We start from the raw sequence: 16,057 nt of genomic DNA on the forward strand, positions 1-16,057 counted from the left end.
AGCGCACACAACACCTCTGCACCTCTGAGCTGTCAGTCAATAAATGTGAAAAACTTGCGTTAATTATTTGAAATATATATATATATATATATATATATATATATATATATATACCCCAACATATATATACTGTATATGTGTGTGTGTGTGTGTGTGAGAGCGAGAGATAGTGTAAGTGAGATAGAAAGTGCTCCACCCCATTCCAGGCCTATTTAAGTAGGTATGTGCTTATTAGTGTCTTTTTTATTTTTCATTTTGAATTAATCATATTTCAATAAATGATTAACTATTAAATGTAATGTCAATCTCCAAGACTTGTCAGAAGCAGACTGCTGGTGGTTCACTCTTGTTATAGTGCTTTTTCCTGCTTAAATGAGTTTTTCTTTTCATACGTATGTTACACAGACCAGGTCTTTTTGAAGATTATGGTCAGATTTAATTGTTGTAAAGCATCTTTATTATAATAACACAGTTTAAAATGTGTAAAACAAATAAAATTTCATATAATTGAACTAAACAGGCTTAGGCTTCTTTCAGGTTTTAGTTCATCTTCCCTCTCAGTTAAACGAATAATCATCCACAGTTTCAAACAGTTTGCAGTTCACTGTAACATTACAATGCTGTATCATAATTCATGTTTACAGCCAGAGGGCAGAATGATGTACCTGACCATGTAGAGAACATTCTCAAGAAGTAATACACTGCTGCCAGATAATGATGCACAGGTGGATTCCCTCTAGACATAATGCTAAGCAGATGATCAGGAAGTATTTGTGAATTTGAAGATATAACAATAGGCTTAGGCTTCTTTCAGGTTTTAGTTCATCTTCCCTCTCAGCTAAACGAACAATCATCCACGGTTTTGTCTCATATTTTCTGAAATGAAAAGCTCATATTATCTTGGCCTGGGACAAATGACAAAATCTTTAAATCCTAACAATTAAATCCAACCACTCAGTTTGTGTACATAATTTGCTTCTTTCATTCTCAATTTAGAGCTTCAAACAGTTTGCAGTTCACTGTAACATTACAATGCTGTATCAAAATTCATGTTTTCAGCCAGAGGGCAGAATGATGTACCTGGCAATGGAGAGAATGTTCCCAAGAAGTAATATACTGCTACCAGATAATGCACAGGTGGATTCCCTCCAGACTTAATGCTAAACAGATGATCAGGAAGTGTTTGTGAATTTGAAGATATCACAATAGGCTTAGATGAAACGCATAATTCTTGTTTATCTGCCTGATGCTACTAGTGTTCCATTGAGTGCCAAATGATCTGTCATAAATCAATTGGCACTCAAAGATTTTCAACAGAAAACAATCTTAACCTATAATTAGTGTTTTTACAGATGTGACTTTTAAGAAGTCAACAAGAATATTAAGTAATAAACTGTGGGATGATATTTTGTATTAGTTAATAGTTAACATTGCTAAAAATAGCCAAGCACTTTAAATGTCTCTTATTTTTGTTGTGTTATCATGAAACACTTCTTTTCTGATAATTACTTTCAGCAAGCTTTTTGATTTAGCTTCACATTGATTCTTCAAATATGCCTATTTTTTATTTTTATTTTTTAAAATCTATTTAATATTGGCTTGGTTAGTTAAAGGTATAGTTCATGTGAAATGAAAATTTTGTCATCATTTACCCATCCTCAAGTTGTCCCAAACCCTTATGATTTTCTTATGAACACACAACTGTTTAGAAGTTCATACTGCTCTTTTTGTTAAAATAAAAAATAAAGACAAATAAAGGAGCTATAATGCTTCTAAAAGACAAAACGTACAATCAACAGTAGTAAATACTGCCTTACAAAAGCAATACACAGAATTCAAAGTCAATATTCAGTAATAATCTTGACAATATTCTCGAATACACTTAAAGGATTAGTTAACTTTCAAATGAAAATTTCCTGATAATTTACTCACCTCCATGTCATCCAAGATGTTCATGTATTTCTTTCTTCTCTATTTGAATTCCAGCAGTGTAGACACTGCTAAGTGTATTACTGCCCTCCACAGGTCAAAGTTTGAACTAAATTGTCATATACAATATGCTAGTGCAAGTATATAACAATTAGTTCAAACTTTGACCTGTGGAGGGCAGTAATACACTTAGCAGTGTCTACACTGACGTAATTCTAATAGAGAAGAAGAAGAGAGCTAGTTCAAGATTAGCATTTATTGTTAAAACTTATATAATTTTTTATTTTTTTTTAGAAAATGAGTGATGGTTTCTCTAGATAAGACCCTTATTCCTCGTCTGGGATTGTGTAGAACGTTTTGAAGCTGCAATGAAATTGTAATTTTGACCTTCAACCGTTTGGGCTCCATTAAAGTCCACTATGTGGAGAAAAATCCTGGAAAGTTTTTATTAAAAACCTTAATTTCTTTTCGACTGAAGAAAAAAAGACATGGGGGTGAGTAAATCATAAGGAAATTTTAATTTGAAAGTGAACTAATCCTTTAATTCCACATCTGACTGCTGAGCGGTGGGCATCTCATCTCAAGGTCATTGCCATTTTCCGTTTTGACCACTATTGAGTTAATCACACACAGCGCCACCTGGTGGACTACAGTGCAAAATCTAACATACAGTAGTAAGCAGTGTAGGCTACTGTAAATAAACTCGACATTGCTTTGAGTACCGCCATTATCTCCAAGCAGAGATACACTCTCCCCACAGAACTGCTAATGTAAGTTTTTTTATAGTAACTCTTTACCTATCTCATCTGAACAGGCTCTTTATGGACAGGAATCGATCCTTAGAGTCGAGTCTAAACCAGCCACATTTTTCACTGTCATTAGTGGACAGTCTGAAAGGGCAGATCAAGACTGTACCACATTCCAGGGCTGTACATGCTGCCTACGGTAGATATCACCTATAGATGTGTCCCTGAGGGCCCACTGCCAAGAGCTAAGTGCTGCATACTGACGCTGCTGAATACACAAGCTGACTGCAGTGTGCCATTGCAGCTAGAAATTTGTGTAACTCTGCCTCGACACGAGCACCACGCAATGTGTGAAGCACAAAGAAGGGAATGGTGGCAAATCTATTTCCTCTATTTTATTATTTCATCATCCAGCTCTGTCGGAAAGTGATTGAGCTTGTGAATAGTACATTGTTTGAAGGTGTAAAGGGACAAATTCTGTATGTCAGAAACTATGCTAAGGTGGATCTTGGTGATATATATAATGTTGTATTATGACATCTACGTTATGTAGAGTATGAAGAGTTTGCTTGAACAAGTGGGCATGTTTGACAAGTGATGTTAGAAGTCAGTCATTGTTGTGTCCAAATGTGTGACTGTACAATGGAAATGAGCCCAAAAAGTCGCAACTTGTGACTTTATGAACAAAATAAGGCAAAAAGCACTTATTGTATAAAAAATGGACATGGCAACACTGCACTGAATCAAGCTTTGAGTTGAGCTGATATGTTGAAGAGACATGCGAATATCTCATGTCTCATTGACTAGGATTCTTCGGACTCTCTTTTATATGGAATGTCTTTCTTCTCAGACCAGCACAAATCACTCTTCTGTGTCATCAGTGCACACATTGTATGTTGTTGTTTTTTTTTTTTTATGTAGCTATTGCTGGCTAAAGGATTATGCACATTTGGTCATAAAAAGCTCTTTCAGTCCATCACGTGGAGCTGAAAGGCTTTCTTGTTGTCCGCGTACTGACCAAATGCTCTTTCTATTCACACTCAATTCTTGTATAGCAGACTCTTAATTTCTTTTTATTCTGTAACAGCCTTTCAGTGTATAACAAAATAGAAAAATAGCTAAAGACAAACTGGGGCCTGTACCATGAAGCCGGATTAGCTGGCTAGCCAGGTAAGTTTCAGATTATTTTGTGCCAATCCTGGGTTTTAGGTACCATGAAAGTGACTTGGCTTTTAGCGGTGTTCATCGCCATAGTAACTTATGCTCCACGGCTAACCTGCTCCAGGGCAGGTTATGTTCTGGTTTAGAGATCTCAAACCGAAATTGGGCCAATCAGATGTGAGCTAAGTGACACGGACACACCCAATACAAAGTCCATCCCTCAGTTTCTCTTCCTCCAAATTAAAGGTCACTAATATAGTAAAAACAAATATTTAATGATAAAATTGTCTGATTTTAATTATAATTACTTAGAATTATTTTATGATTTATATATGATTTGTATAATTATGTATATTTTTATTAATCCATTACATGCACACAAGTTTACTTTAACAGTTGTTATTAACCATTTAGTTTCAATGAATATTTATATATTATATATATATATATATATATATATATATATATATATATATATATATATATATATATATATATATATATATATATATATATATATATATATATATATATATATATATATATATATATATATGTAATATAAATAAGTAAATATACTCTTTAAATATGACTACATGTGAACTTGTATATTTGAGTCACTCTCTATTGCTATATATTATCAACTATATAAACTAACTTCACAACTTTCACTTGCACTGTTAGAGAAAGATTTCTTTTATTTGTCCTTTTTCACAGACAAGTATTTTCCATTAGTTTAAATGCGTTTAAATTCTTCATTTTCAGCAAAAAAGTTTTGAATCACGCTGGCTCTCTCGCGAGAAGTGAATCACAGTTTGTTTCTGTTGCAATATGTGATTGGCTGTTTGGCACTGATGTCACAGATTCATGTGCACACGCTCCACAAACTCAGGATCAAAGCCTGAGTTGACAGAGAAAGTTGAAGATCAGCATCATGGTACCAACAAAGCCAGATAGGAGTGGTTTGGTTTTGTCAACTCGAAACTAATCCTACAACCCTGAGTTTGTTCAACTACCATCATGGTACAGGCCCCTGGTCTGCTCTGCTGATTCAGGTATAAATTGTGAATTTCTACTGAAGAAAGACCTCTGGGGCACCTATTGCGCAACAAATACTTGCTACGCATGTTACAAAAACACTTCCTGCTCAGATGTGATGCAGTAACCCCCTGGAATATTCTAGCTTTCGTACTTGGCTCAGATACAAATTCAGATAATTGCCCAGGTAAGCACTTTTGCATGATCCATTAGGGTTAACATAGCAAATAGAGTTTGAAGTCAATAAAATCTGCCCTTTTATGTCACCTACAGCGTGCAGCCACTAGGGGGAGATGGCCTGGGTAATCAACCCCAGTTGCTCTCATTGGCTGTTTGACCCAAGCTGGTGGACCTGAAAATAAATAAATGGCTTTTGTTGTAGTATTCCTCTATGTGAGTCCATTTGGATTAAAGCATCTACAAATGGCTAAATGTAAAATGTAATCCGGCCTGTTAAAGGGTTAGTTCACCCAAAAATGAAAATTCTGTCATTTATTACTCACCCTCATGCCATTCCACACCCGTAAGACCTTCATTAATCTTCGGAACACAAATTAAGATATTTCTGTTGAAATCCGATGGCTCAGTGAGGCCTTCATAGGGAGCAATGACATTTCCTCTTTCAAGATCCATAAAGGTACTAAAAACATATTTAAATCGGTTCATGTGAGTACAGTGGTTCAATATTAATATTATAAAGCAACGAGAATATTTTTGGTGCACCAAAAAACAAAATTTCAAAACACTGCTTCATGAAGCTTCGGAGCATAATGAATCAGTGTATCGAATCATGATTCGGATCGAGTGTCAAACTGCCAACGGCTGAAGTCACGTGACTTTGGCGCTCTGAACAGTTGATTCGATACACTGATTCATTGTGCTCCGATGCTTCTTGAAACTGTTTTGAAATCGGCCATCACTAAATAAGTCGTTATTTAGTTTTTTTGGCGCTCCAAAAATATTCTCGTCGCTTTATAATATTAATATTGAACCACTGTACTCACATGAACTGATTTAAATATGTTTTTAGTACCTTTATGGATCTTGAGAGAGGAAATGTCATTGCTGGCTATGGAGGCCTCACTGAGCCATCGGATTTCAACTAAAATATCTTAATTTGTGTTCCGAAGATTAACATTAGGGTAAGTAATAAATGACAGAATTTTCATTTTTGGGTGAACTAACCCTTTAAAAGGGACATAAATACAAAAAGGTGAACTCACAAAAATATAAATTATTCAAAGGTTCATATTGTTTGGAAACATATTTTGGCATTATGAAAAATTATCTACTTGCATCAGAACACAACGAGGGACTCTCATCTGGCTAGCACTTTACTGACATTTAAAGCAAATGGTGACCTTTAACCTTGAAACACCCACATGAAGAGCCTTGCATGCAAAGTAACCGGGTTACACTTGTGTCCAGTAGTTGCCGAGCAGTTGTTTTGAATAGGCAATAATAAAAGGAATCCATGGAATTTTAATATAGACTTATTAGAAAATGTCCAGAGGAGCCAGGGTTGCCAGGTTTTCACAACAAAACTCACCCAATTGCTACTCAAAACTAGCCCAATTGAGTTTCGGGGGGTGGGGGTTCCCCCGGTAAAAATCGCGTTCCGGGGGTTAAAAATCATGTTATTTGGGGTCACTTCAACCTGCGGCAACAGTGTTAAAGTAGCCCAATTCCACGGGAAAACCACAGACTTGACAACACTGAGAGGAGCTGAATTCAGGATCTGCATCTTTAAACACCAGCATTAGTCGAGAAGAGTCAGCGCTCTGTATGTGATCTTCTCATGTAATACAAGATGTTAACTTACAAATGTTTTGTTTAATCTCTAATAGACCTTGACAACACATTAATAACTGCTAATAGTGCAAGGACATAATTTGTTTTTATCAGTTTATCAGTGGTGCTTATCAACTTCTCTTAAAGCAATCATGCGGTAGCAATGAGTCTTGGTTCTTCAGCATTAGTGAAACATGTTTTGACAGATGATTTTTCTGAGTGACAGACCATCTCCTGTAATTTCAGCCAAGAATGAGCGTGATTTGTCTCATGGCAGGCAAATAAAAGAGGAAAGCAAGTACAAGAAAGAAAGCAAGTGTAGCGCGTAACACGTGTCGAGTCTGATGTGTCACACTTGTATAGGGTTCAATATGGTTCGATATGGGCCAACTGATCAGAAGGTAAGGAGCGGCTACTGGAGAGAGGGAAGCAACACAGCAGGTAGGTGAAAACCAAGAATTTCATTTACTGGTTGGAATCTTGCATTCATTGAAGAGTCTCTCAATTGCAATTTGTCTGGAGTATGTAAATCTCAATATTGTAATTTAACAACATACAATGTTTAACAATGCTTATAATCAATTCTCTTTTTGAAATTCCAGGAAGTTGGGCTCATCAACTCAAACAAATCAACTCAATTGAGAACAATTGTCATATACTTTGCATGAAAATGAAATAATAAAATACATTTATTGGAAAACTCCACAGACTCAGTTTGTTTATAACCCAATAAAATTGAAAGAAACAATAAACAATGTTTTCAGAACAAAATATTACAACTCAATTCAAATAACTCTTTTCCTTTAGAATGTAACAGTCTTTTCAGCCAAATGGATCAAATATTCAAGATTCACTAGATTTATTCAGTTAATGTCAGTTCAGAGTCAAATTACTCAGATCAAAAGACTTGTTGACTCTTTAGAATTATTCAGTTCAGAATCAATGTCTCTCCGTTCAAAGCTCGAGGAAAAAATATGCAAAGTCTCAGTCCTGTTTGTTCAAAAACAAAAGGAAAAGATTCATCATACCGGTTCCGATGAATTTAAGATCAAGGTTCAACAATCAAATTGTCTCCGCGGGTGGCTCGCCTTTTACATACGCTTATATGCGTCTCACGTGTCCAGGATGGTGTTCACAATTTCTCAGAAAAACACATAAAGGAGGAAAAAAAAAACAGCCTTGCAAAACACAAGGCAGAACAATAATTAATCTTCCATTCAAACACATCACACTTCATTGACTCGTTTACATCTTCACATGTGATTAGCTTTAGCCCAACATGCAAATTAGCACCAGCTCATACACTATGCATAAACGGCCTATATGACGCTAATATCACATTACTGATTTGCCGCTAAGTCTTCAACAGTTTTCTTGTAGAATATTGAAACAACTCACCAAGGCAAGAATTTCACATCTTATTTAAAAGATAATTTGCGGTGCTTTGGTGCTCCGTGTATCTACATTGGCCTTTATTCACGATTCTCTGCCTCGTCGTCTTCTCACTTCGGCATCAGCTCTTCAAAGTTCACTCAGAAATGTAATCTCTTGATTGCATTCAAGTTTTCTATCTCAATCACGATCTTTTTTTTTTATACGGAGTATCTGGAAATCACTCAGTGTGTACATGCTTCATCTGACTCGCTCGCTCTCTCTCAATGTCTGATAGTGGTGAAGTCGCCGGTGCCATCTCAGTGAGCTGCTACCATTGGCTCGTTGGAGTGTCAATCAATGCAGCACGATCAATGATAGGACGAAACAATTTCTCTTCTAAAGCACTCGCTTTTCTCTCTTATCCTCTTGTTCTTAATTTTCCCTCTTTTTTTTTTTTTTTTTTTTTTTTTTTACATAACTTTCAACACTTTTACTAGTAGCCTAGATCACCCGGGTTACACATGTCTTAGCACTGTTGAGAGAGGAAGAATATGACAAGGAATCTGAGTTCCTAAGAAGTGGATTAAACAATTATATAGGTCAAGTTTCCAAGGAAACACAAAACGTTCGGCTGAATTACAAGGTGGTTGTGGCAGACTGCAGTAGTTCAGATGAAAATGAGGGTAATGGGATGAGCTTATTAAGTATTCCTTTAAATAGAAACAACAAGATTAAAATGAGAGAAATCTTATGACCCTTTATTATTAGGAGTGTAATGCTTTACTACTTTCAGTTTAGTGTGACATTTTTATGCAAAACAAAGAGTTGCATAACACCACAGTTCTAAACATATAATGTAAAGGTGACTTATTTGGTATGTTGTCATTGTTAAGACTGCTGATTATATCTCATTCATTCTTTGCATGGCTTGGGAACTGTGTTGTTTCTGTAAACTGAATGTGCCTTGAAGCGACGTCATTTGGTGCTTATCCAAGTTCTGTTGGGCACACATGGTTTTAAATCCTTTTAGGAGTTCCAAAGAAGAACCATAAGATTAATGTTAACAGCCTACAGAAAGGGAGCTTAGAACACAAAGAGATGTTATGACACTAGCATATTCCTGAGAATGTATTTAGTTTGATTCATTTAGGCTATGTACAGTATGTGTTCTTTTAAAGGTGCTTCAATGCTGCAAGCCAATTGTTGCCAAAAATTAGGGTAACATGGAGAAAGATGACCCCTTGTCCCCGCCACCTTAATTTTTTTTCCTGCATGACCATAGATTGCACAAAATTTCATCCCAGCACTTCTGATGAATGGCTACGCTATTTTTTAATTTCATCATTTCATCTGAATATCAACATATGTGAGATTTAGTCAGCCAAAACAGTTTTGAGGTTAATTGATCTAATTTTGTGTCTCTGGAAATTAGTGATCTATGACAAAAATAGTGACCCCTCCCCCAGAATTGGCACAGAAGGCCCCACGTGGCTTGTTCTTGCTTGTTATTGTAATTAATTGGGTTATTATTTAAAATGTCCATGAATTAGGTGTACATTTTAGAATTCATTTCAGATCTTCACTTTCATTAAACCTATAGGCTTATTCAATCAGTTATCATTCAATTTGATTTCACAGTGTTTCTATTATGACATATCTTCAATTAAAATATGGCAATTAAATGTGTAAATATTTATATTACTGTATTTAAGTCATAGAATAATTTTACCTTTCAGATAATTGTCTTTTACTGGGATTCTGCTTTGTCTGTCATCGGTTGTTCAACTAAATTGTCAAAATAAAATTTTAAACATAATAGTTGATTTAGTATTTTACATGAATAGCACTTTGAAATATAAATAAGAATAAATTAATAAGAATTATATCAAAAGTAATTTATATATTCTGTAAAACTTTATCCAGGAGGGGCCTCTTATCCCAGATAAGATATGTTACAGTTTAAAATGAAATCCACGTTGTTCTTAAGAGTGCATCTTCCTCCATGATCAAAAATGATTACATAGCGGGCATATAAAGTTAATTACAGGGAAATGCTCGGGCTCATATAAGTGAAACTTGAAAGGAATGTTGTTTGCGGGTTTCCTGCAGCAGTATGAACTTTACAGTGGAACCGATTAATGGGCGGTACTAGTGAAGCTGGCCCCGCCCCTTCTCTTAACCACTCCCACATATCTGATTGATGCTACTCTCAAGACAGCGGCATTGAGATTTTGGCGACAGTGTTAGAGACTGAAAGATGTGTAGCTCCTGAAAAACATGCTGTCCTCAAAGCACACGGTGTTTCTGTTTGCACGGGTAAAATCTAACTGAGGTCTAGCGAAAGCATCGGTGGAATCCACAGTTAAAAGACGGATTGTACAAAAGCACGAGCGATCCGCGAGACGAGATTTGCACGCGCTGCCGGAGGAGATCAGCGGACGGCTGTCTGAGATCTATTCAAAAATATTTCTTTGTTTCTCCGTGTAATTCCGGTTTTCTTTCGTCTTTAATATGGCGAGCGATTCTCCGGCTCGGAGTCTGGATGAAATAGACCTCTCCGCGCTGAGGGTAAGTTATGTGTCCTTTATTGAAGATGCTCATTGATGTGTTTTGGTGTTGCGGTTGAGCCGTAATGGCAGGTGCAACAATCACTACAATAGCAGAAATTTGAATGAAATAAAATTAACGGCTTAACGAACAGCATCAAGGCGTTTTAATTCGGATCAGAAGCGTTTTCCTTTCTTGTTCAGTCGGTAGGGAGCTGTGCTCGACGGCTGCATCAGATCAAATAACTGTTTTGTGAAACTTATTACAGATTATTGTAGAAAACGTCAATGAACTGATCCGGTTGATAAAATAACACCCCGATGATTATGATATCGCAGTCTAATGAATCCTATGTGCAGGCATTTCTTTGGCATTGTTTGTGTATTGTACATGTTGTACTAGTCTGTCCTACTAAAGTAGCCCTACACGCATGCCTGGTTCTCCGATTTGTTTTATCAGGACTTTTTAATGAATTAACGAAAAATAGGAATATCCGAGATGAGGAAAGGGAAATTTGCTCTAGAAGTCTAGTTCAAAACGCCAAGTTCTTAAGGCTTTGTTGATTTATTACATTTTGAAGCGAAAATGTATTGCAATAATCAGTACTAGAGTATTTTCTCTGCACATTGAATAGCCTACATAGGCAGTATGAGTAAAGCTTAGTCATTATTTTTCAAAAAGTTTAACCCATTTTTCAGTTTTTTTTCTTCTTTTTTTAAACAAACATCAAATTTGAGTCATGAACATCAAGATTTTTGGGGAGGTTTTGTAGATTTTTTTTATTTTTATTAAATAAACCATTTGACCTGAATAAAACATGCATTTTCATAAAAAGGTCAAAATATTCTTGTCACATGACAACAAAATGGCTTCCTGCATGTTGGTTATGGCACACTGACTTTGAAATATGAATATTTTAAAACAAAATTAATTCAATGCTGTTACACCACCCAGACATTTTTTACTTTATCCCACAAAAACATCACAAGTGATTTAATTCTGGTTCAGAAATTGACAACACATTCATCACAGCAGAGCAATTGTGTGTTTGATTTAATTGTAATTCAAAATCAATTCAATTGCATTGTAATTGTATTTAATAATGGCACAATTTAGTAATAGATCTCAACCAAAAAAGAAAAGAAAAAGCAGCATGTAATTTACCCATTTCTTTTTTTTTTTTTTTTTTAATTCATCTGTTTGTTCAATGGAAACAAAATTGAACTTGCTGTGTGTTCTTGCAGGATCTATCTGTGTCCAACCCGGAAACTGTGTGCCATATGCATGGCTTGATAAATGCTCAAATCCTTCTAATGCTACCAAATTACTCTCAGCATGTTTTCCTGCGACTTCTGAGTGGATAAACTGGGTTACTTCCTAACAAGGCTTCGTTTTTAATGCGTCACTCCTCGGATTATAAAAACTGTGTCAGTCTGTCTAATTAGTGTGAGCGTGTACATGTTTTGTCCTGTAGCTCAACTGGTAGAACATGCCACCAAGCACGGCCATGGAATTAGTTCCCGAGGAAGGGAACACGCATAGAGATGAATGCACTGTCATTCTTATTGGATATACACATCTGCTAAATGCAATCAAGGGTACGTTTACACAACAAAGATGTACTGAAAACTGTAGTTTTTCCTTTGCAATTTTTTGCATACAGATGACGGCATTGTCAAAACGATCCCCGTTCACACAGATCTGCGAAAACAACTAAAAACGCTGTATTAAGCATGCCAGGCCAGAAGTTGGCGACGTCACTTTGTAAAGAAACACTACACACCTATACGCTGAACACGTAATAGGCATGCGCAAGACATCACTGTTTTCACAAATTTGTGTTTTTGTAGATTACACGGAGACGATAATGCTATCGTTTTCAAATGCTTGCACTTTAAAACCCGTTTTCAAAAGTTTGCATTTTCAGGACCCCAAAAGGCCTTTTTCGTGTAAATGAACAGCCAAAACGCATACGCTTTATGCTCTTAGTGTGAAAATATGTATATATTTCATGATGAATGTGTGGGATAAATAAATTGGGCAAGATATAAGTGAACAGACAATTTAAGGATGCCCATATGGCGAGGCGCAGTTTCACAGCAGTCATAAACCAATTACCCTGTGTGCTGTAGGACCTAATGGGCTAAAGGGATGCCCGTGAAGTGCTCTCCTTTCTCTGCTCGCGAGGCTAAGTAGCGCGTGGGATGGAAAGATTACTGCAGATAGCCCTTTGAGTGCATTTGATTTGGCCATCCATTGTAACTGGTGCATTAGCTTCACCTTCACTGCCTTCTCACACACGGATCTGTTTGCACGTACATGCTTTGATACTACAGATCACATGGCGCCCCAGATGTCATTCACATTTTGAATGGGATTTGGTTAAGTGTTAATCTCTGTTTGATACTAGCCCTGCACTCTGCCCTTCACTGAAGCACGTCACTTCCTGACTGTCACTTTACATCGGGGGAGCAAATGCAGATTGTTTTTAAAAACACGCCTGATGCTTTGTCTTGGTTTGTGCTTTAGACAAAACAGACATTCAGGTGCTGATGCAACCTTGTTTTTGCTGTCTATCCAGAACCCTCGCTAGATGTTTGTTTATAAAATGTCAGACGTGCACCTGGGAATCAATCCTTTGCTTTTATCTTCCCATTCATTTAAATACAGTCCATTGAGTGTGCTTTTCTCATGTTGTTGAGTGTGTTGTGTTTGAGCGAGAAGGGAAATAGGTCACCCAGAAGCAGAGCGCTGACATGTGCAGTAGTGGGGAAACATTTCAGTGCAGCACATGCTCAGATGGGCCATTCATAAACTCTCTCTCTGGCACAGAAGCAGAGGTCTGTGTCCCACATACATGGGAGCGATGTTTGGCATCACCTGGTCAGCCTCACCTAGTCCTGAGGGACTACATCTGAAAATGAGCTTCTGTGCTCTGACCACAAACCTTGAAATGAGATCCATGCCCTTTCTGTTTGTTGTCTGGCCATTTTTAGCTCCGAACACAAGTAGCGAGGACCATGGTTTGTCGAAGGGGTCGTGTACCGCTTGGCGCCTGTGTTATTAGTCTTGGTTTTGATGCGGGTCATCAGAATGACCTTCGTTCGCCCATATTAATGAGGTAGTGTTTTTCTCGACACAGACGAGGTTTATTTTATCGTGGGTTTGACGGGCCTGTGGGTTTAGAAAGATGTTCTGTTCAGTCAGGTGTATCGAGACTCAAGGTTAAGTTCTCTTAAACAGGATGTGGTTTATTTTATACAGGATATTTTATTCAAAAATACATTTATAATTCAGTTCAATTTTGTGTGTGTGTTGGGGGGATAAAGTGTCACGTGGTGCAAATCCTCAACTTAATTATATTTATAAAATGATATTTGTAAAAATTGTTTTACCCTAAATTTTTTTTTTTTAAGTAATACTTTTACTAAGCAAGGATGCGTTAAATTCAAAGTGACTGTAAAAACATTTACATTTTGTTACAATTTGTTCTTTTAAATAAAAGCTGTTCTATTGAACTTTCTACTGATTAAAGAATCTTGGAAAAAATTCTACAAAAATACTAAGCAGCACATCTGTTTTCAACATTTATAATAATTTTAAATGTTTCTTCAGCACCAAATCAGCATTTTAGAATGATTTCTGAAGGGTCATGTGACACTGAAGACTAGAGTAGTGATGCTAAAAATTCAGCTTTACCATCACAGGAAGAAATTTCATTTTAAAATAGACAACATTTATTATAAATTTTCGTAGTATTTGACTATTATAGTATTTTTCGTAGTATTGAGTATTTTTTAATGTATTATTGATCTAATAAATGATCATTTTCATCTTCTATTTAGAAACATTTAAAAAAAAATCATACCAACAAATTATACCAACAAATTATAGTATACCAACAATATTACAGTTTTTTTAATGTATTATTGATCTAATAAATGATCATTTTCATCTTCTATTTAGAAACATTTAAAAAAAAATCATACCAACAAATCATACCAACAAATTAAATCATTTTTTGAAAATGATTTAATTTGTGTACACACTCACAAATTGGAATTCAAAACCATATTAAACCAACATAACACACAAAGTACATTTCTAAGAACTTGTCATCTATTTTTTTTTATATATAGATATTTTTCCTTTTTTTTATAGTGGACACTCTTATATATCACAGACCCATTTATGATGAAATGGCTTGAATGGAGCTGTGGGATTTTTTTTTAAAATTTTTTATAATTGAGTTAGACCTTAATATCCTGCTTTCATTCACACATCCTCTCAGTTGGAGTCTCTGTGTGCTTTCCTTTCATTCAGCAGCTTGGTAGGTTGAAGGATATAGTGCTGGGCCCGGCACTGTAAGGGCCAGGTGGTGCACCGTCTGCTTCCCCCTCCAATGACTTCCGTACACTCTGCTCTCTATGTGCAAAAGTGTAGGAGAGATGACGAGATCATACCTGTGCTCCTCAAAGAGCAGCAGTGACAGAAGAATCTGCGGGTAACAGCGTGGGGTCTGGCATCCACCCTGGGTGTGCGGGTGTGCTGTTTTGTTGTGTGCACCTCTGTTTGTGTTGTTAGTCACTTGCTGTCACACCCTGGCACTCCAGCTGCATTCCATTCTATGCCATTTAGCCTGAGGATGTCTTGTACAACATTATTTTTATACATACGTGGCGCACCAAGAAAAGAAAATGCGTAGTTGCTGATGATTGGCTGAACTGCCAGTTCTTGCAAAGCCACACCAAGACACTTAAACTGAGGGGTGGGAGAGCCGTTTCACCCCTTGCACGGGATGCTAGTGCTGTAGTTAAAAGTGCTTGTGGGTTTTTGTGTCTGCAGTTAGCCTGTGCCCCGCAGCATTAGCTGTTCTGAATCTCCTCTCCCATCCTCCATCTCTCCGCCACTCTGCCCTCCAGCAGACGTCCGCTGACCCATTTCCTGTCTGTACACAGAAGAGCAAATGTGGACTTTCATTTAATTTTAATTAGCTAGATGTATATCCTTTTTAAGGTATGTTTACACCTGGAATTAAGATTAATCTCAGAGACTCTGTTTACATCTGGTAGTCACATGAGTCTCAAACTTTGTGTTTTCCTGTGCACGTCACTTACTATATTCTGTTGTTACAAAAACATTGTTGAATTTTAATTTAAGTCCAAATGTGCTGTTTCAGTCAGAATACTCATTTATCTCATTTTAATCTAGCTCCTCTTATTGGATGTTCTTCACACCACTTGTTGACTGTTAGCAAGTGAAAAGTACTCCTTTTCAAATTTGCAGATAGAGCTTAAATTGGTTACAGTGAAGTGTTTTGCACCAATAATTTCATTCTTTTTTTTTGGATTAGAAAGAACTTTCAGCACTGCTCTTAATTCACTAATGTAAGAGTGTTGCTTTGGCACGCTGGCTTGAAGTAGCACTCCAGACTTCTTCTGCTTGTTCATTGGGATTGGCAGCGTAGGATG

The 16,057-nt window shown here is 36.6% G+C and overlaps 1 protein-coding gene across 7 annotated transcripts in view; it reads left to right on the forward strand.

Moving 5' to 3' along the window:
* Nucleotides 1–10,236: 10,236 nt before the first annotated feature.
* tnika (TRAF2 and NCK interacting kinase a) overlaps nucleotides 10,237–16,057 on the forward strand; it is a 100,826-nt gene continuing 95,005 nt past the window's right edge. For 3 of the 7 annotated variants that reach the window (XM_048162753.1, XM_048162754.1, XM_048162752.1), the window contains exon 1: nucleotides 10,238–10,607. In XM_048162753.1, coding sequence (XP_048018710.1) covers nucleotides 10,551–10,607 — 57 coding nt within the window. In that variant the 5' untranslated portion in view covers nucleotides 10,238–10,550. Of the gene's footprint in view, nucleotides 10,608–16,057 lie in introns of all 7 variants that reach the window. The other 4 variants (XM_048162750.1, XM_048162751.1, XM_048162755.1 and 1 more) reach the window with 2 other exon arrangements.

The sequence above is a fragment of the Megalobrama amblycephala genome, linkage group LG17, assembly GCF_018812025.1.
Source record: "Megalobrama amblycephala isolate DHTTF-2021 linkage group LG17, ASM1881202v1, whole genome shotgun sequence".
Classification (NCBI taxonomy): Eukaryota; Metazoa; Chordata; class Actinopteri; order Cypriniformes; family Xenocyprididae; genus Megalobrama; species Megalobrama amblycephala.